Source organism: Lepisosteus oculatus, chromosome 6 (genome assembly GCF_040954835.1).
Source record: "Lepisosteus oculatus isolate fLepOcu1 chromosome 6, fLepOcu1.hap2, whole genome shotgun sequence".
NCBI classification, from domain to species: Eukaryota; Metazoa; Chordata; class Actinopteri; order Semionotiformes; family Lepisosteidae; genus Lepisosteus; species Lepisosteus oculatus.
Window position 1 is genome coordinate 5494465 of NC_090701.1, and position 22595 is coordinate 5517059.

Sequence of the window (22595 nt, forward strand, 5' to 3'; positions counted from 1 at the left end):
TCCACTGCGTTTCTTTCTTCTTGAAGGTGAAATCTTAACCATCACCCCATTTCACAAGAAAGCTATGGACACAATTACCAACATTTCAGCTAACACATTTCTCTGCTTCAGATTCAGATTGGTTTTGTCTTGTTCAAATTCGTATTCTAAAAATAATTTTAATAAACAATTTATAGTGACAACATTTTTGATGAACACCACTAATGTACGCAAGAGAGCACGTGAGGTAGAGACAAAACTACCTTTCTGGAATTAAGGAGCCATTCTGGGTCAGACTGTCATACGAGCCCTCTGATAGCTGCTCTCCTTCTGCTGTGCTTTTACCCTTCACTTCGGGGGTCTCTGAAAGCGCCTTCAGGGTAGCTTCCTCTACTTCTGATATTTCTTCCGCCTCAGATTCTTCTTGGATTTTGTCTCCTTTGGCATCTTCCTCCTCTTTGTCTTCATGTGCCTCCAGCTCTATGTCCACTCTGCCTTCCTGAGACTCTGTTTCGGTGGAATCCCCCTCCAGGTCTTCCTCCTCCTGGACTATGGGAGCCTTCCTGTCCTGCTTCTCCACCTCGGGTCCCTCGGGCTCCTGCTGCGCTGTACTCGATCCTTGAGGATAAGGGACCTCCAGAATGAAGTCTACCAGGTCGCTGGCAGCAGCAGAGACAGGCAGTGCCTCAAACTGGCCATCCAAGACCGTGTCCTTTGGCCCCTGACTGGCAGGGCTCCTCTGTATGTTTTCATCCAGCCTGCCTGCTTCAAGGTCTTGCATTGCTGGTGAAGGGGGTTGACCAGATTTTTCAGCATTCTGTTTGTTAAGCTTTTGTACTTCCTCGTCCAACAGCGAAGGCTTCCTCTGAGCAGCTGCCTCTGCAAATGAGAAAACAACTGGGAATTCGTACCACGTAACGGTATCACAGGAATTAAAAAAAATTAAAGTGACATTTTTAATGCACGTTGGCCAAAGAAAAGAAAAATAAATTGGTGAAAAGTTGGTCCTTTTAGGCTATTTTAGGCTTGTATCAAATGGTTCAATAAAATCACAACTGGGTCATAATTCTGCCATCTTTATCACATTTTGAAGAATTTATTTGACCAGATTTATTTATCCCCACACCCACCCCCCCACCAGGGATTGGCCAGTTGTTTCTGCACGTCTCGGGCTCATCTCACAGCTCAACTGCTGCTCTGGCTCAGGGACACTGCTGAAGGGCACACAGGCTCCTGTGAGAGCCACTCCAGCGCCCCCGAGGAGAGACCGTGCCAGCTGAAGAAGCATCACAACACTCACCCCTGTCCCTGTCAGCCTGCGGAGCCCAGGGGGTCACGATCTGAGAGCCCCTGGGGTTGCCAGACCCAACCCTGCTTCGTCCGGTTACTGTAGGAATCCAGTCATGGCCGGCTACGTTTTACGGAACTATCATCATGAGAGTCAAATCATTTTATGTATGCAAATAAACATATCGTATTTGTTAAAAAGGATGAAGATGGCAAAATCCATGGCACTTCTAAAATTACTCTGGCATGAATAATTGAAACAGAACTGGATTCACATATAAAGGACAGGCCTTCGTGTGATTCCTTAGCGTTAGGCAATGATATTCAAATTATCACGGTAAGGCAGAACTATGGCCATCAGTAGGTACTGTAATGTCCAGAGACTCATCAGGACAGATGTTGGTTTCCATGTTGTGAAGTGGAGGAGAGAGAACGTGACTCCCCATCCTGTACAGGACACAGTCATCGTAGGAATTACCCCCAGCAATGCTGGTCTCCATTCCTACAGCTGAGTGGACTGGAGCACAACTGGAGTAAAGGCATTGCTGAAAGTAGAACAGCAGTGTCTACAGCAGCTGTTTCAAACAACAGCACACTGGTTACGAGTCCAGAGACTTTCCCATCCCCAGTGGCCAATATACTGTGTAACATCTAGGACTTGAAAGTAAAATTCAGATTGATCCTATTTTGCTTTTAGTTAACTTAAATTATTTAACCAAATAATTTAAGCTTCATTAAAGCTGCAAGTAGCAAATCAGAGTGCTCACTACTGAGTTCTTACCAGCAGTATCTGGAGGCTTCTTCTTTTTATGACATTTAAGGCCCTTAAGACTCGAGGAAGATGACTTGTCTTTAACATCTTTTCCTTTGAGATCTCTCAGCTGAGGAAAAAAAAAAACATCACAAGGGTTAAAAACTTGACATTAAGCAATCTAGCTTGAGTATGAGATAATACTATTGCGTGAACCAGATTCTTCCACATCTCTGCATCATAGCACACTTTCACAGCGGTGGAGATGTCAGGAAACATTTCATCTTCCTCCAGTCCAATTATTCTGAAAAGCTGTAAGAAGCTGTAGAAGGCCAGAATGTTGAGGACTTGTTGCCAAAAATGTTTTTTTAGATTTAGATTATTGGAATAATTGGCTTCATTACTCTGTTCTCCTCCTCACTAGCTGCTGGTGTGTGGTGAGTGTACTGGAGTGAACCACGTAGAGTGGAGTATCCAGAAAAGTGGATATATAAAAGCGTAAGGTATTATTATTAAATAAATTATTACATTAAATTTGTTTCTTTGAGTACAACAGAACACACTACTTGGTTCCCTTTCCCTGTTTTTCCCTCTATTTTGGAGAGATCACTTCTGGTGTCACTGCAGATATGGTACTGTATATTCTAATTAAAACAAAGCTCCTTTAATAATAGTTTATATGTTATACATCCATTCAGTCATCCATTTTCGAATTGTCTCATCCAATTCAAGGACGTTGGGGGGGCAGAGCCTGTTTCAGCAAGTAATAGGCACAAGGAGGGGTATCTCACACAATCCGTGAACCTGCATTTGCAGTTGGGTGCCTGAAAGGATGAGAGAGAGACTGATAAGAAACAGGTCTCCTACTGCGAGCCGTGGAGTGCAATGGGCAGATTTCACCTGTGCACTCCACGGGCGCTGAACACAGATTGGCTCCGATCCGTTCAGCCTGTGCCAGTTCTCGAGACGATGACAGCTCATGAAACTCGAGAGAGGGCAAAGCCGTGCTGTACAGCAAAGCCATGTATCTCCCTCTCAACTCACTCTGTCATCCTCTCAGGCAGGGTATTCAATGCATCTTATCATTTTGGCCAAAACAGGAATGGGTCAGATATTTGTCCCCTCAGTAAATATTTATTTTAAAAATAACTGACACTGCTGATAAGTCAGATTATGAATGACCATATTTAAAATCTTCCCCACTGCAGTAAGATACACGGTATGTCTAGAGTAAATAACACGGAATTGGGACACTTCAGAGATACGCATGCCAATGAATTAACCTACAATGCTTCCATATTTACGAGAAACAAGGTAATGCTTTGGTCCATGAAGTTTAGTCCTGCTTGTTGAGCTGTGAATGGGCTCCAGGCAGCTGGTTTCACAAACTGATGATGTGCCTTGCTTCTCTTTAGGTGCTTTAGTAGAGGTAGCTTTCTGTTAAAAAGAAGATGGCATTGCTGGGACAGGTCAGCTTGCATGCATTGTCAGCAATTATTAGTGTGCAATGAAATACACTCTTGTGATTAAAGATGTTAAATGAATATGAATAACAATCACACATTTTAGAAGGCATTTAACAGAGGATGGAACAGTTAAAGTGAATAAAAGGGATACTTCTTTGTATACAAATCCTGAATCCCAGGAACTGTTTTCAGAGAGTACAAATGTAAGATAAAACTGAATCTCAGGTCTCAGGTAACCAGGACAGCTTTATTCAGTGGACGCCGATTTCTTTTCTCGTGTATCACTAAACAGCACATTTGCAGCTCTTACAACTCCCCCAGCAGAAACCTAATGCTGGACTAGAGTGGAAAAACTCTACTCTCCTTCTCAAATATACACCAAGGGAGCCCGTAATGTATCTTAACTAAATTACACAGAGGTCCTTAATTGGATGTGACTGTTTACACACTCTTTTCACATGAAGACCTCTACAGACTGTAAGTCATAGTGGGCTTTTCCCATGAGGCCTTTCAGATCTGTTCCTCACGTCAAGAACCTGAGGATACCTATATCATAAGATGCACAGATGTAGAAAATGCCTTCCTTGCAAGCTTTTCCATGACACAGGACAGAATATTGAGTATTCTTCTACAGAAACTAATGAGAGAGGTTCTGAGGTAATGTCTGCAACCAGATATGGCAAAATCCCCTGTGGACAGTGCTTGAGATACAGTAATGGAGAGTATTTATGTATTGTAACAGTAATGAACTGTCAACATGTTTGTGATGCATAAGGGATGTTGTTGCTGTAGCAGCATTTTGAGAAATATCTATAGTATAGGACCTATGCATACTGTAGGTAAGTTTTCATTTTATGGTTTATGTTGCATGTTTTTTTTGCAGTGAGACATCAGTAAAAGATAGTAATTCTAAAGACGGTACATTGGTAAAATGGCTTTTCCCTGATGAATACAAATCAATAAGTAGACATAAACCAATAAGTATCTAATTACTCACACAGAACCAACTGATACAAGAGTCTGTGTAGCACATGATGAAGAGGGGACAGCTGACTCAGCTGCTGTGTCCTCCTCCCCCAGCCAGCCCCAGTTAGCTATTCTCTCTGGCCATAAGAACAAATGGTGACCTGCCTCAGATTCTTTCTGCGGGTCAGCGCACTGACCACTTTACCCGTCTGACTTCGCTGGTCACACCAAGGTCACAGTAGACCATAAGTATAAACGACTCCCATCCTCAAGGACTAGAATCCTCCAGGTTTCCTATGTCTCTTTAAATGAATAACGGCTGAAGACCTTTGCAAAGCATTAAACTGGTACAGGAAAGCGAATGATCAGCTTATTGACTGTAGGTCATTAAGAGCAGAGGTGGGCAGTGAACATGCACACACTGCTGTCACGGGGACACACTTCCTTCGCTTGCGGTGAGCGACTTGGCCTTGAAAATGTGTCGCGCTGAAGATGTAGGAAGCTTACAGTCGGGGCTATGCCTCCACCTAGCCCTTTCTTTAAATAACTGCCAATCAAAAGAGGAGATCTAAATACAGTACAATGGAGGAAAGAAAAACAAACTCAGTAAACAAGTAAAGTAGCCTTGCTCAGGATGCTGGGACACAGTGTAGATCTGTAAAAGGTGTCACAATCAGTACACTGTATGCCCATTGGTCTGTATTAATACTTGACTGCATGCTAGGAACGTTTAAGAGAGAAATAGGGACAACAGTAGTGCAGCTCTAGGGGCTGGCAGTTTAGCCCTTGTAAGAAAGCATTGCTTTGTGTAACGAGGTCTCTAAACAGATAGTTTAGAAAAGAGTTTTCTTTTATTTTCTGTAAAACATTTCTGATTGTGACCCATCAGCACAACAAAGCTAGGAACTGATCATGGACCGTTCTGTTACAGTACATCCGGGTTAAAGGTATTTTGTGAGAAGGTCCTCCAAACCACAATAGTACAAATAAGGATCCTGCAGGGAAGTAAAAGAAAAACCTACTGAATATTGTTTTTATTTTTGTATGCTAACTGTAACATAATGAAATGTTCTAATAAAATGTTGAGTTTTATCAAAATAATCTCAAACATTGTGAGACTAACACCTGAGATACAGTAGCTCCACCTATAGTAGATATGGGTTAATATTATGATGCAACTCAAGCATCAGAGCACATGGAGTTTCTGCCATGTTAAGTGAAAAACATATGTTCTTGAGGTGAAAGAAATGAATTTAAACAAGTCTCGATTGTGGTGTCATGCCTTATAAAAGATTATGGCGTAAGACCACATTCCTCATGGACCATGAGCGTGGAACCCAAGTTCTGTATCCAATGCCACAGTATGGTGACAGGAGACACTCTGCTGTAGGAGGTGTAACCTTTGGATGTGAAGATGATAAACTAAGGTTTTTGACTTATCTGCCATGAAAAGTACAGGTGAGCGGCCATTCACGTTGGTGCTGTTGCCACGAGAATAGTGTTAACTGAGCTGGCACAGTCTGATTGTGCTGATTTCCCCCTTAATTCAATTAATGAAGTCGGTTCTCGCTTCTCCAGCTGAGCAGCTGTAGAGTGTGGTTGTTGGTGCAGAATGGCTGCCACATGAAGTGGGTCCCTTTTGGGATGATCAATGCTACACAAATGCAGACAATTATTATCGTTACCAGTTTATGTCACATGGCATGTAAATACTCCTGTCCCTATCCCCATACAGCAGCTTGTGTAATGTATATCAGTCATCACTTATCTGTAACCTCATTACTATATTTATCCTTTCAAAGCATCTTATTTATATCTAATGCTTGTTTACACACTATCGCATTTTGAAAGTAAGCGTTTTTAACCGTCTCTTACATCAATAATTGCCCATTAGATGCACCACGAATCATGATCCATAGCTGCATTTAAATGTGAAAGAGAATTTGCAACAGATATTTCAAATGAAATGTTTGAGATGTGTGCGAGAACTGTTGTATGAGAACCTGATAACTTTATTCTGGGTTCCGTCAATGTTATTACAGAATGTCCCCTGAGCAAAGCTGACTCTTCACAAGTTCTTGCCATCTGATCCCAGCTTCAGAGTGGAGGCCAGAACCGGGGGCTGCCAACTTCAGAGACTAACTGGACTCATCTCAACACATCCGCCTAACGCATTGCTCCCCAAACGTCTTCATCCAGCTTGCTTCAACAGTAAGCAGAACATTCATAAGCGATTCTTCGTCTTTTACCTCCTCTGCACCTGGCTCTTTGTCAGTGTTAACCACAGACAGACTGACTGATAGCTTCCCTCCCCCCTCCTCAGAGCGCTCCCTTCTTGTTGCCTCACCGGTAGGGGTCACTGTTAATTTAATGAAGACAGGCCGACTCGGAACGGTGTCCCTGCTAGTCTGGGAAGGTGCAAAGCCCCAGTGCATTTCAACCCTGGTGCAAGATCGGCATCAAAGGCCAATCGTGATCCCCTTGATCTTCCAAAACACTGACCTTCCACTGACCCTGTTTGTTTTTCAGCTGTGAAGAAAACTGCAAGGGGAGGTTTACTGGGTTTTTTTTTTTCAAAATCGTATCTGCCTTTTTTGGTTTATCACACACATTTTTGTGAGTTTAATTTGGCAAGGCAGCAAATAACTTCCAGCTATGGAATACCGGTAAAATGGCACAAACTGGACACCCAGAAAATATGGCTGTCACTGTATACTTTCTAAACGGCAAACCTAAAGGGACTGTTTTCCTTCAAAGTAATTGTCTACTCTGAATGCCAATTAGAGGATGCAACCAGTAGTTAGTTCCAAACCGTTATATTTGATTTGATCAGATTTTAGAAATCTGATGTCTATATCTCAGGGGTCACAGAGGTCTGTGGGGGAACTTTTCAGGTCAGTCCGTTCTGGAGAAAGCAGACACGAAGGAACACGGTGGTGTTTACTTTGGGAGCCAAACATGGACTCGTCTTACCTTGCTGTGTGCCAGCATCTTCCTTGCCAACTGCTTATACAGTGCTTAAGCCAAATATGAAAGGGATCCTGTACCTGCAAATCTTTATACAGTACAAGTCTTAGTCTGTGATGTTATCCAGATATTTATAGCAGGTCCGCTTGACATCTGTAGGTTTGTAAACAGTCTGAGCCATTTTTTACCTGTGCTTCATCTAATTCAGGGAAACACTTTCCAGCAGCAAGTAACATTTTTCTTTTCCTTCTTTTGCTTTTATGACCCGAGTTTTTTATTTCAATTACTTAGAGCTGGAGCACTGCACCGCACCTGTACATCTTTAGAGGGTAGAAACATGATTCTGAAGCAAAACGCAGAAATCTAATCCAAATTGACAAATTAATTGCACTCATTCATTGTTTACAATATATATGGGGAAAAAACACTACCAAATTTTTTGGAATCTAGAATCTAGATCTCGGATGGTTCAAGATATTATTAATAGCCTGTATGTTGTTGTTTTTTTATTGTGAAAAAGTGTCACATAGCAAAACAAATAAAAAATATTTTGGTTATAGTACTGTATGTATTAGTAACACATAGATGATAATTGATCTAATCTTTAATGTGCCTTTTAATGTAAATTGCCAACATTCCACAGGTGTTGGACAGCCAATGATCTATTCACAATTCAGAATTGAGGCTACTTCTGTGCATGCAGGAAAACGCAAACTGTTTTCTGTCCGTTTTCTGTCTTCCTCAGATTTCCTGAGGGCCTACGGCAATGTCTTCCAGGTGAAACCAAGTCGAGATTACTCACCTTGTCAACTCTCTTACTGGTCACAACCTCGCTTTTGTCAGAGGATGCGTGCCTCTTGACAGTCTGCTTATGCTTACTGTCTTTCTGTCTGTCCACAGGGGAAGCAACACTGCCTTTCAGAGGAGACTGGCTTTTAAAAATAAGCTCCATAACCTTCGAGGTCTTCACTGTCTCCCCAATAAAGCTGATGACCTGCTGGATGCTGAGGACTATTTTCTCCATCCCATCCAACCTTTTAGCCTGCTGCTCGGTTCTTTGGTTCACCACTGAAAGCATGCTGGTCAGCTCTTGGCAGATTAGCTTCATGTCAGGGAAGGACTCTGTTTTGGGTGATTTGGCGGGTTGGCTCCCCTCTTTGTCCACCTTGAGCGTTTCTACATCTTGTTCTATTCCGTCGATGTCCTGTGACAATCCATCGAGCTTGCGAAGGACCTTCTCCTGGATGTTGATGAGCTTGTCCATCTTGCGGTTCAAGGAATCAATCTTGACGTCTAAGAGGTTGGCGCTATCAGCAGCCGGCTTCTTCGGCTCCCCAGCAACCTTGCGAGGTGTTGCTGGGATGCCCGTAGGCCCTTGACTGTGCATGGGGTTTGGGTCATAGACCTTCGCCAATGAATTAACCAAGGTTGAACTCTGTTTAGCTGGTGTGCTCATTGTATAGAGGTATTCTTCCTTTATCCTTCTGACAAGTCACTGCTGGCACAGACTTAGAGGTTAAAAAAGTCCCCAAATTAAAATAAATGTTTTTTGTTTTATCTTAAACAGATTTTGAGAAAAGCTCACCCCAATTTTCTCCCCCCTCCTTTTTTCAAAAGCTTAAGGAATTGTCCGATGAGAGTCTAAAAAAAATGAAAACTTCCTCCAAAAACCAGGCCTCTTAGTACAGTATATAAAGATTCGGTGCATGAAGAAAAGCAAAGGCTAGCTGAACGGTGTAATCTGCTTCTGTGTGACAGGGACAATCAGCACAGTGAGGCGAGCTCGCCAGCTGATCTAGACCCTGTCCTTGTGTCCCTTGTTCTCCATTCAAAGTGCCTGCATCCCTCTAAACCTGGCTGGGTATTAAGAATAGGATAGGCCATCTTCCCTAAATGGTGACCATTCATTTACGTCAGCAAAGGAATGGACAAGGCTATCTGAGCCCACAAGGAATTTGGCAAGGGCTAAGCAGCATGACATATGAGACGAGTTAAGTGCTAAGCCGTGCTGGCAGTTCAGTTGCCAGGTGTCAGTAAAATCTAGGACATACAGCTTGCAACACAATCTTGACCCTCTTTTTTAAATGAATAACATAGAAAATCGAATGGATGAAGAAATTAACCGTGCTCATGGGAACTGCTACGGTCACCTCACGAAAGAATTTCGAGTACTCCAAAAATAAAAGCAGTGATTGTGTATGACAGTTTTATGAAAACGGCTCAATACGCATATGTGTTAAAACAGTTATGGTGTTGTTTTAGTTTATTCCACAGATCAAAGACTAAGTAAATCTGCAAAAATCAGCTTCTGATGCAAGTAGTAATGTAAGGTCCTGTTAACTTAGGTGACCAGCTTTCTATTACAGCACAAGTAATATCAGGATCTGTTCCTGGCTTTTCCACACTCTTCACACAGCCCACAAATATATACAAATGTTTCTCCCTCTTTTTTGTTATGTCAGGAATACTTGACCTCCTACTGTATTTTACCATCCAGCTTTTGCTCAATAGGAATCCCCTGGATCATTTTCAGTTCATTATACACAGGTTTTTCTTCCAATAAACAATCCTATCATTTACATAATGTGGAGATAATACAATTATGTCCCCTAATTAAAATATACTCAATGCCTTTTTTGGAACTTGCAAGTGTACCATTTAAAGAATCCTCAGTTTTCATTGACATTGATTCTGTAAATCTACTTAAAAGTGTGAGATGATATAGAAAATATATTTCCTATCCTTCTTCTAACGTTTAACAAGTTTGGAATGCATCACGAGACGCAATCTACAGTTAAGACTGTTGGCTCCACATTTACTTAGAGGTGGTAACTGGAACCCTTATCATGTACCTAATAAACTCATGCAATAGAACTTAATGTGAACTCCAAATAACCAGAAACAGTTTCAACATCTGAAGATGTCATCATCTGGATCATTTCACTGCACAGTGAGTAGAAGAAGATGAAAATGTCTATACTGATCTTTCTCAAAAAAGCTATTAATTTGTTTAAGTTTACAGAAAATGTCAGTCAGTACATTCTTTTGAACTCAAAGCAGAAGAGCAATCCAAAACTTTTAAGTGCACATGTGTCCTTTTTTTATTTTATCAATTAAATAAATTGAGAACAAATTCGTTGACCTGGAGTCCTTTTTATACAGCACAGCATTAACTCAAACAATCTGAGTAAAGCACTCAGATTCCCTGTATTTTAATCTGAAATCCTCTGGTCCAGAGCTCTAACCTCCACACAGCTGCCTGAAAACTGGAGACTGACAGACAGTATTAAGATAAGACTTTTCAATAGTTCTAAAAAATAGTTCTGTTCACGTTAGAGTCTATCTTGATGCGAAAATTCTAAATACAGCTACTGTAGTATATTCAATCAAACGCACTCATTTAAATCAAGATGAACATGCTCAAACCCTAGTTACCTTTTCTTCCTGAAAATGTAAATACTGTATTCAATTGATAAGCACTTCCTCATTTTTGTAATTTTACAATACAGTTTTTGTTAATTTAAGCTTAGAATGTCCAATTCTGATTTTGAAAAACATCCAGGATTTACATCATGATAAATAAATTAACATATGGGGTGAATAACTAAAGCAAAGAATGAGATTGAAACAGATGGTTTAATCAATATCCATCATTCTGTTGAAGATAAATAACATAAGTGAAGGATAATGTATGCAAAATGCCCTTTTAAAATAAAATAGGTAATATTTTTGTAGTCCAAGTGAAAATGTTAAAATGAAGGCAATCGCTAATAAGAAATATAATATTAGGGATGTGATGTGTTGTTAACAAGAGGGGTAGCCTGTGACCCCTGAAATACTGAATCCCATTCACAGTCTGCAAATAACTTAATGCTGACAACCTTTCATGGCTTGAAAGGTCTTGTCTTAGTCACTCTGCTCAGGGGTGGCTGGGATGCTGGCATTATCAAATGTAAAAGTTTGACTATGTACATATCTACATCTAGGATTGTTATGGACCCATTACATGTAGTAAGGTTTGTCTAGTAACTCGAAATTCATGCCAGCCTAAAATCTTAAACACTAATATCCATTATCTCCCTAGTGTCCACAGCAATACACAAGCATATCAGCTTGTATTTTTATACTGTACAACTGGGAACTGATCAAGTTACAGGTTCAAAGTAAAAGGACAATAACTGTGACAGTTAAGTGGAATCTGAAATGCAGACACAAACCCTTGAACCAGTTCCTGATGCTGACGAGTGACAAGGCCCAGAAACTCTTACAGATGTGATAGCATTGTAAGATGCTTAAAACACGTTTAATTAACACCCCATTTGCAGAATATGAGCTCCTATTATTCATGTTTTTTATTCTTTGTATTTTAAAAACTAAAAAAAGATGTTACATGGTTAAGTGCAAATAAAATAGCTTTGGTGCATCAAATAAAAGACTGGCTTTACAATAAATCTGCTGCCTCTCCTACTTAAAAATGAAGGAAAGAAAGAATCTATCAATCTTTAATTGTATTTTATTGTTTTTTAACGTTGGACATATCATTTAGATCTCATTTCCTTATAAACAAAAACAAGAAAGAAGATTGAAAACTAGTGTCCTGTGTCTCTAACCATCTTCAGAGGCAGGTTGTACTCTATGGTCAGAAGCACACAAAACTTTCCACCATACGGGACATATGCTGTATGTCATGTATAATGTATACTGTATATACTGTACAACGAGCATCAAAACATGAAAATAAATTTCTATTCATGCATGTGTGTTTTCAGAAAAATTATATAAGGCTTTTGGATAATGATGGAATGTTTTGGGTGTCATTATGATTAAGGGATCATTTGTGATCTACTGCGATACCCAGTGTTGCCTGCACACAGGTGATGAGATGTTCTGATCTGCTGAATGTCATGTCTGGTGAAAAACCACCAAAAGGAACCAAGATGCCCTCCAGAAAGGGAACATATTCATGACATCGGTATGTAGGAGCAACACGTCATGTGAACTCACCAGCAGTGGAGCCAAGTCCTCTTTGGCAGAGAACCAAAGCTTTGTGTGGATTACCTTCATAGACGGCAGTGGGTTCGATATGCAGAACAGTAACATTTAACATGTGTTGGATGAGCTGGCACTAATTCATAAGTAATTAGTAATTCACAAGTAGGACATAATTCTACCCTTTGAAATTAGAGGAATCCGTGTTGCCAGCCCTTCTAAGCAGCTAGGGATGAGATGAAACTGTAGTTTTATTTTGTTCTGTGAATACACAGCATACTGTAAATTAATATGCAAGGAAGCCCTGTATTTTTAAACCAGGAGAGTACAGCCCTGTTTCTAAATAACCCATCCAAACAATTTTAAAGATGACCATTCAATTGCAATTTTCTATAGACTTGGAAAAACTGTGATAAACTAGGCAGATGAATAATCAAGAAACTTCCATCACTCCTCACCCACCATCAGAAAGCCCTTATTCCTGGTAAGGGATGAAGAAAAAAGATTATACTCTGTCTTAATTATACTAATGGCAGTCTCCAAAGCATTTATGGTGTTTATTTAACTTGTGAGAAAGTCAAATAAATAAACTTCAGCTCTACAACAGAGACCAGGTTAAAAGTGAATATGGTGCAATTGCCCCAAGAGCCGTTCTCATCCCTGGTCGCTGTTTTCCGTTCATAGCAAGTGAGGGTGCTATCGCTTTTAGACAGACGCTGAAAGGAATAAACAGATGCAGCAAGCTTCAGCTGAAAGGATATTACATAAGCCCAAGAACACATTTATCACCCGCAGTCCCGCGGTTGACACTGTAATTTAAGCAGGACCGATCGGGAGCCCCCTAATGCTCTGGGTGCTCTTTATATAGAAAGATTTGCCAAGCAGGAAAAAGCAATACCCACTGAACCTATTCTGCCACACATGAAGACAGCACCAGAACTCATCTTAAAAACACATGGCACTCTCCTGCTTTTCATGGTATGGATGCAAGGCCATACTGAGAACGCTGTTCGTATGTTTGCTGCATGTACCCGATGCGCTAGTTATCCTGGAATTTCTTTTTCCTTCTTTTACAGAAATTCGAACCTTGATATCGGACAGAGGAAGACAAAAGAAAAGGCAAAACAAAACTCCACCACGATACAACCCGGTGGACTCTCCAGCTCAAGAAAGGATCGACATTTCTTGAAAATGAGAATATAGAATAAATTAAATACCTTGTCAAATTTAAATGTTGGTTACCTGCAAACTTTATAGTGGAAGAAAAACACTGCAGGGGGTTTGAATGAAACAACTTAAAATAATTGTATTCCCCTGTGTAAATAAAGATTTATATTTAGAGTGAGTACAAAATAAGCGGCATAAGAGCATGACCTTGGCGGTATTAGCTCTCTGGCTGGGATACAAAAACGAGTCCTTCAAACGTAAGAAGCATCCGTCAGAACAAACTGTGCTGATATATTAAGTGATCCACTTTCCTTTTTCCTCTCCCCTTCTTCTGTCTGCCAAATTGGATGAAGCCAGTACGACTGTTTTTGACGATACAGAAACATGTCGTTATGACCCGTAATGGAAAAACTCTCGTATGTTATTTCATCTGCAGAGGTTCGAATAGGGTGAGCAGAAGCGCCCTGTTTCACCTGTTGCGTCCATTCTCACAGGCTTTTTCTTTTGTTCAAACCCATCCTGGGACATCTGCATATTCCTGCTCCTTCCCTCTTTCCTCGTCACACCTCAAGAAGACTCTGCGGCCAAAATGTTATTTCTTTCATCTACTTTTCAGCTGGGAATTCCTTTCTGCTTTGTTATTTATTCCTGTATTAATCTTCCTGGAGCTACAGCAGCTGAACCCTGTGGTAAAGCAAAAATAAATAACCACCAAGTGTTTCCACGGTGTAGCCAGATTCGGTCAGAGCTCAGAAGCTAAGAAGAGCAGGGCCTGATCGGTACTGGGATGGGAGACCTCTATGGAAAACCAGTTTGCTGCTGTGTGTGGTGAACCCCTGGGTGAAACCCTTCCCCTCTGATCCAGAATGTCTAAACCAGTGCTGGAGTAAGGAGTAAGGGACTCTGTGCTGCATGAATGCCATTCATGATAATTTCAGTGAAGGTCCTGACTCCTTGCACTCTTTAAAGACCCCATGATGCTGTTTGTAAGAGCAGGGGTGCTAACCCCAGTATCCTGGATAAATTCCAGCTCAGGCCTGCTCAGTCTGGCCTACTGTACCAAGTGTTCCCCTCTGATTGAGTGGGTGAAGCATTTTCTCACTTCTTCACACAGGTTTCTTCTTCTGTGCCACGGGACAGCTGACTCTGATAATTGTTGTAGCGCACCCCCACCCCCACGAAATGTGTCCCTTGCTCTATGTGAAACGCTCTGGGAGGAAAACAGCTATTCAGAAGCCAGCGATAATGAATTACAATCATACTGTAAATAACCCCCCTTCTTATATTGACTTGAATGTATGAAAATAGATTGCTCTATGCCGAAATGAGATCGGAGCGGCGCGGTGGTGCAGCAGTTAGCGTTGCTGACTTGCAGCAATGGGGCCCTGGATGAAATTCCTAGGGTGCTGTCTGTGTGAAGTTTGTATGTTCTCCCCACGTTCCTGTGGATTCCCTCCAGGTGCACCAGTTTCCTCCAACTACAGTCCGAAAACACGCTGGTGGGTTGATTGGCTTCCCTGGTACCGTATACAGTATGTGAGGCTGGTGTCTCATCCGGGGAGTACCCTGCTTCGTGCCCGTTACTTGCTAGGATAGGCTACGGCTCCACAGACTCCTTTTGGCTAATATTTATTATAAAGTCGTCTGGAAAATGGAGAATCCTGCGTAGTGGAACAATATACTGTACTACAATATACTGTATGTCAAAACACTTTAAAACACATCAAAATATAACAAACAAAAAAGAACTGTAACTGAATTTTGTTAGTGCACAATGTTTTTGAGGTTCAATCTGAAACTTTAGACGACATTCGGTCATTTTTTCATGTGACCTTCGAAAGCTGACCCACAGCTAGCACCTGAGAAAACAGAGAAAACAGAGTGCAGCCCAGATGTGTCTGACAGATCCCTTGCTCCTCTTCTGTGGATTGTAGAACCGCAACAAAGATACTACAAAGATACTGCAGGTTCGGGAGGCTTATCCTACCGTGTGTACTGTGGATGGATCACCATGATCACAGATAAGTGGGAAAACTGAGAAACTAAGAGATGAAATGTTCTTTCACAGCTCTTCTTCTGTTCAGAAGTAATGCTGCCACCTGCCTGTCATACAGAGTCATTGCAGGAGGCTGATTCCACACCATAGCACAGCACAGAACTTCCCAGAGGAACTTCAGGCTCTCATTTATATAGATTCAGACTTCTATAGCTTACCAGGAATCTGGAAGCTGTTGGCAATACTGTACCAGTTACGGATACTGTATACCTCTACCTCAAATAGCACTCAAATAGCTTGGAATATACCTCAAATACCTGCCTCAAACAACACTGACCAGCCTGCTGGTAATACTGTACCAATAATGGATACACCTCTGCTCCAAACAGCACTGACCCACCTGCTGGTACTGTAATACTGTACCAATAATGGATACACCTCTGCCTCAAACAGCACTGACCCACCTGCTGGTACTGTAATACGGTACCAATAATGGATACAGCTCTGCTTCAAACAGTACTGACCCGCCTGCTGGTACTGTAATACTGTACCAATAATGGATACAGCTCTGCTTCAAACAGCACTGACCCACCTGTAAGTCACTGTAGAGATTGCAACATGTCAGAAGATGAATGACTTCACTCAGGGCTCACTGCTATGATCCCAGTCATAACAAAACAACTGTCGAATCCACAGTGGATGGATATATAATACAGATATCAGTCATCCTAAATTGAAATGGAAGAAGCATTCAGAATAGCCAGAAGGTGGTGCTATGCGACAGGGCTGGGAGAAATAGAAACATAGCGGGTTTAAAAATTTAAGACCCTTTTTTAAAAAGAAATGTGTGTGCATTATTTGTAAATTCCTTGCTGGCGTTTGTAATTCCTTTAGTGTTCTTAACTACAGGAACACATGGCTGTACTGCAGTGGCATTTTAAGTTGAACCATCAATGCAGAGTTTTGAATTTTTGTGATATTTGTAACTTCTCAACATGCAGGGATGCTATTACGTTGTGTGATACCCGTTATACGACATGGCATGCAACATACTGAAAGATAGCTTACTCATTATAATTAACAGACCAAGCCACAGGGGATACCATTTACCGCCAGGCTAAGAATAGGAATAACAGAAGGTTTAACATCTTCATCTGCTCAATGCAGTAGTATTGGATGAAACACAATCCAGCATCACTTTGATTGTTTTAATTATCAGGGGATTTTAATTTCCTGCAGTGGAAAGAAAATATCTCTGGCTTGGAGGACCACTACATTGTCCAATGTAACTCTGGAGCAGCAGGTTCTCAAGAAGTCTAACTGGAGAAATGCAAGCCTTGCTTTCCATCTCACAAACATGCAGACCGTGGTACTGTAGGCCAGTGTGACTTTTCGGGCTTCATCGTGACATGGTCTTTTAAACCCTTCTGCTGTGAAAATATCATATTAGATAAATTTGGTAAGTCAAACGCCAGTTAAAAGTACAGTCAGCAGAAACAGAAAGCAGTTATGATCAGAATCCAGCTAATTTTCTTATTTTCTTAAAAAGACTGCTGTGCTGATAAAGCCAGAGATTTTTAACAGCATATGTTTTTTGATTTAACAGTAAACTTAACAAATGTAAACGTTTGTCAGTCGGTGTGAGAATAATATTGTTTGTGTGCTCTGAGTTTTTTAAACAATCCTGCACTTTCTTGTCTAATATACAGCCTCATCCAGGGATGAGAAAATAATGTCCAACTATGATGAAAAAACACGGCTTGTGTTATCTGAAATCTTTGATTTTCTTGGTAATCGCCCCACTCAATTCCTGGAGAACAGCTACTATGTCATACTCTTGCTCATAAGAAAATCTGAAATTTTACAAAAGAAAGCATGCTTTCAGCTTCTTTGGTTAGTTTGGCAAATTAATCCAAGGATATTGTTCAGCTGTTTCTTGAAAGAACTTGTGATATCAACTTCAACAACACAGCTGGGCAGATCATGTCAAATTCCTACAGCACTTTGTATAAAGAAGTACCTCTTGTCCTCAGTTTTAAACACATGGTTTGCACTTGCACCCTCAAGTTGGAGTTTCACAATTCATTCTAAAGACGTCTGCTAGTCAGATTTTGTCAAAGCTTTTGAGGATTTAAAATAGTTCAATCATGTCCCGTCTGAATCTTCTCTGTTTAAGGCAAAAAAGATTCAGTTCTTTAAATTCTTAAATTTCTAGTAGCGCATTATACGATTTTAACATATATTATTCCATTCAAAATCAGAAGAAATGTACAGACGCCTTGAGAAAATTAACTATCTTCTATACTTTAGCAGTCAAGGTAAAAGTCTTTGTGCTATGAAACCGCCTTAAACTTTAAATTAAAAAATCAAATCCCAGCACAGTGAAGACTGATATTTTTAAAGAAACATCAAACAACATACGGTATAGTTGCAATATACTGTAGACTACGACAAAAAAAACAACAAAAATGGTTTTCTTATTTCATAATTCCAAATATCTACTCTTATACTTTTATATGTCAAACAGAAAAAAATACATATTTTTTATTTATTTCCGTAAGAGCTTGCACGGATAACTTAATCACAGGCATTATACCTCAATTTAGAAAACCAAGACCGTCAAGTGATGTAGGAGGCCTGTCTGACAGAAGGAACCTAACATTTGAACTGCCACTGTTCTGATGCCTGTCCAATACCCAGAAATGTTGCTATAGTGACGCAACACAACCCAGCGCCAGGAAAAAAAGGTTACAACGTGAGGACAGGATTAACTGAGCAGTGTCACATTAAACACTTGCTGGGTACTTTGATGAAGTTATTTATGAAGCCCCGCTTCCATTCGTAACCTCTGACGGGAAAAGACGAGAGGGAATCCTGCAGCTTTTTTCCCAGTGGTCCTTACAGAAACTAACCACTGGAGATTTAGCTTGATTTACAACACGGTTCTGATTATGCCCAGATGTCCTCTGTGACAAAACGGGTCAAATTGGTGCAGTAGACGCTACGCATATCGGTAAAGAAAATCCAGCGACGTACTGTAAAAGACCATGTAAAAATTAAGAACCAGAATTTATTTTTAATTAAGCAATTAATTTAATAAAACTTAAAAAAAAAACAAATTGAATTTAGGTTTTTTTTTAAATCTCAAAACTCGGAAAAGGCCCGTTTTAGTTGAAGGGACGGCGTTTCTTTAATCTGAAAAGCATTGCCATCCTGAATAATTTCACCACACTTACGACATGATTTTGTAGTCAACAGCATTCTATAGTTCATATTTCTGTTCACAGCTTTTCAACCTAAACAACGAAATGTTTCATCCACGTTTCATCCATTTAGCTGAGAAACTGGACATCACATTAAAAGAAAAATATTGTCCAAATATGTCCATGTGATCAAAAGCAGTGAATGCTCTGAACCTAATTGTGCCACAGCTGTAAACCCTCCAATCCCATTAATTTGCTATGGATGAGCTGAGTGCCTGCAGTTTGCTTATAGGGGAAAACAACGAGCCGTGTCATCTACCGAAAGGGGGGACCTTTATCTCCTCTCCAGATATAAACAATATGCAACAATACAAGTCGTTTTACTTGTTTTTCGTTCTTTTTCTCATTGTCTAGAAATGGCGGCGCACTCTCGCGTTCCAAGATGTTTCAAAAACACAGCACACGTCAAACACAAAAACACGTGGATTTTCACTTTTAGACTTCACATTTCTGGAGCGAACAACCTTTCGATGCTGCCCCCGTGTTGTAAGTGACTTATTGTGCGTCAGTAAAAGCAGGCGCTCGCGTTCAGCTCAGGTACTGTACACAGTACAGTGGTACCGCTGTATTTGTTGAGCACTGAAGCTGTTTTGAAGAGTCTTGAGCCTAAATACGGGCAATCCAGCACAGTGTAATTAGCATCAAGATGCAGGCACGTTAAGTCTTAAAGATTTAAGTAATTCCATCATATTACTACCTAAACTGTTTTTTTTTTATCTAACACAGAAGGGGAGGGCTAAAGCCCACAATGGTCTATCTCTGTGTCTGTGTGTGGTGAGCCGTCGCTTTCTGCCCATGACACATACGGGATGTTTTCCCGGACAGCTGGATGCCTCTCGTTATGGAAAGCTGGGGAGAGCGAAGAGTCATGCGGAGCAGCTCTTTGGCTGTGATTGAAGGTCAGAGATATGCGTGTCTTGCGAGGCTGTTGACTAACACCTCTTTTTGCACAGCTGTGCGCCTGCAAGCGTGTTGGATGCCCCCCATCGTTGCCAGTCCGACACCCTGGAGAATTTATACCCGAGCTCCATCGGTGCCAGAGCTTTTACAGCAACTGGTCTTGTGCAAGAAATGGCAGCTCGTAAAAGCGACGCTTTTGCTTTCAGTTTGAAAGCCGCAGGGATTCCCAGCTCTCAGAAACCGGTTTTATTTCATGCGTTACAACATGACCCTAGACTGTTATGTCGCATACTGCGTCCGTCTGGGGTTTACGATGCTGTTGCGCTTTTGGTTTGGGGGTTACCGCTTTACGGCACTTGGGTGCCTTGGCGGGTTTTTTATTAGGTTTTGTGTCGGTTAGGAGTTATGCACAATGAAGAGCAGACGTCTGCGAAACCTGTCCGCCTCAGTCCGTGGTTTTCTGCCGTGTAACATAGACACCCAACAGTCCGCACTGTTCAAAAGCAGAGGATTAAACCAATTCTTCCAATAAATTTCTGAGCTGCACGGTCGATAAAATGTTGGATTTCCGGCAGGGTTCCCTGTCGTTCCAAGTATTCAGTTCCCAAAGTGTGTACAAAGAATATGCTTTCTAAGAACAGCTGCCTTGACCAACATTGTCATAATGGACAACCAGGGAGAATTGCAAAGGAAGCCTGTTAGGCATATTCAGTTGCTGGTGTAACGGTTCTGTGGGGTTTCCGCCCTTGCCACTCCAGCCCTGCCAGTTTGTCCCTCACTGCCTGGGCGCGAACCCGGATCTCTGGCGTTGTCACGATCGTAAACCCCTCCTCTTAAGGACGCTCCAGCCCTTCCTTGTTCAGTACTCATTCCCTGCACCTGCCTCTGGTTCCTGCCCCCATCCTATAAAGGCCAGACGCTCACTCTGTTCCGGGCTCTGCACTGGTTCCTGTACCAGGCAAGTCCGGGACCTGGAAGTGCCTGGTCCCGTCAAGGTTTTAAAGTTCCTGTTCCTGCCGGTTCCAGTTTTAATTCTGTTTGTCTTGGATGGACCGCCCGGTTCTGGATTTTGCCTTCTCTCGGATTCCCCATTGGACTCAGTTTCGGACAGTTTGCCGAGGTCACACCTTCCCCGAACACCAGCGCACTGTGGACACGCCCCTTGTTTTCATTCCTGATCCCAGCATGCCCTTTTCCCCGTGTTTTCCTCACCCTACCCCAGATTGTGTCGTCTGCATAGGGTCCGGAAAGAACGCTTTTGTTACAGGCGTCATGCAACAGGGAACTTGCTGGCTGAGCTAAAGGAGACTTCCTTCATCCCAGGCGGCTGAGATCCCTGTTATACACAGGGGCGTATTCGTTACACTGGCAGTTCAGATCGTGGAGTTTGTGCACGGAGACACCTGGACAGACACTCGATACCGCAGTAACAGTCCACGGAAATTCTGAGTTGGGTGCCCTTTCACAACATGCCAGGCTATTGAATCAGCACTGTCAATAGAATGTATCCTCTTACAGTACTCTTTGACATTTACAGTATCTATCATGAACCACTTCATAGCCTTTCATTTTTCTATAATAAGGGTATAGATTGCGTTTTATTTTTCTAACAGATATGGTGTATTAGAAATGAAGTACTTTATGTTGATATACAGTATGGAGTGTATACAGTATATATTGAAGTCTATAGTATATGGAGTGTTTTAGAATACAGAATAACCAGAGCACCTACTTGTTGGTTTTGGTGTCAGTGTAGTGTGGTTTGCTCATTTAATATTTCACGGGTCTGACAGAGAAAACGACTATGGTTTGCAACACACCCACATACTGAGTACCAAGCTATGCCAAGGTTATGAATTTGAAGATGAAGAAATACCCCCATCAGATATTATTTGTCGAGAGCGTAATAGAATGGAGAAAGCTATCAATGTTTAATACTCAGTATTCATAACTTTAATTTTTTACAGTAACTTGAAAGTACATTTTATGAAAACTATCTTGTTTCATTTTTGAAAGCATGGGAAAATATTTGCTCTTGCTCCTACCTGATCTACTTGTGAATCTACTTTCTGATTGTATAAAGTCAGCTTTGCCCGCAGAACACGAGTCAACATATAACAAAAGGTTTGTAAAAAAGACGGTTAAATGTAAGGAAATGAAACAAAGAAGTGTGTTTGTGTCAAACAGACATTTTTCATTCAGTACAACAGATAATGCATTGAATCGAGGACAGTATGTGTCTACAGCACACTGTTAGCTTCGATGATTTCCTAGGCTTTTAGTTTTGGAAGTATTATTTAGCAATGCACATCTTGATACCGCAGCACAATAATAAGTAAATCAGTTATTTCTTTTAACATTCCTTTTTAGAAATTTAGCAAAGAATCAAAGAAAATTACATGTATTTTTCTGAGAATATGCAGTAACTGCAGTATGACAACTCCAAACACAAAGGGCCTACCAGCATGTCTTTAAAGTGACAAGTGTCAACAAAAGTTCCATCTTTTAAGAAAATAAAGTACTTATTTCTGCTCTTCATTGCATTATGCTGCTCTGTTAGCTTATTTCAGGATATGCCAGGCCAGTAGCACTGGTGTGACAAGTTTGTACAATATGCTTTCATTTAGACTAGAGGGATTGCACAGCTCCCAAGGTCTCACCTTCTTGAACCATTAAATAGCCTATTCTAAGAGTTTTACCAGTAAATCACAGTCCAGTGCATTTTCAAGGCATTGTCGAAACCACTGAAAATATACTGTAGCCCAGGCAAATCTCTGAAGGTTGATTTTTCAATCTCTTGTAGGCAAGTAAGCAACCAAAAGAAATGTCCTTTTCCCCCCAAGAACATCCAAAAGTACTGTACT

At 41.2% G+C, this 22595-nt stretch overlaps 1 protein-coding gene across 4 annotated transcripts in view; it reads right to left on the reverse strand.

Moving 5' to 3' along the window:
• Positions 1–22595, reverse strand: part of mylk4b (myosin light chain kinase family, member 4b) — a 51880-nt gene that overhangs the window by 12958 nt on the left and 16327 nt on the right. The window contains exons 1-4 of one of the 4 annotated variants that reach the window (XM_015354810.2): positions 8219–9287; positions 3305–3454; positions 2048–2147; positions 243–858 (exon numbers count right to left, since the gene is read on the reverse strand). In XM_015354810.2, the coding sequence (XP_015210296.1) occupies positions 243–858; positions 2048–2147; positions 3305–3454; positions 8219–8872 (1520 nt within the window). In that variant the 5' untranslated portion in view covers positions 8873–9287. Of the gene's footprint in view, positions 1–242; positions 859–2047; positions 2148–3304; positions 3455–8218; positions 9288–22595 lie in introns of those variants that run through there. The other 3 variants (XM_015354813.2, XM_015354811.2, XM_015354812.2) reach the window with 3 other exon arrangements.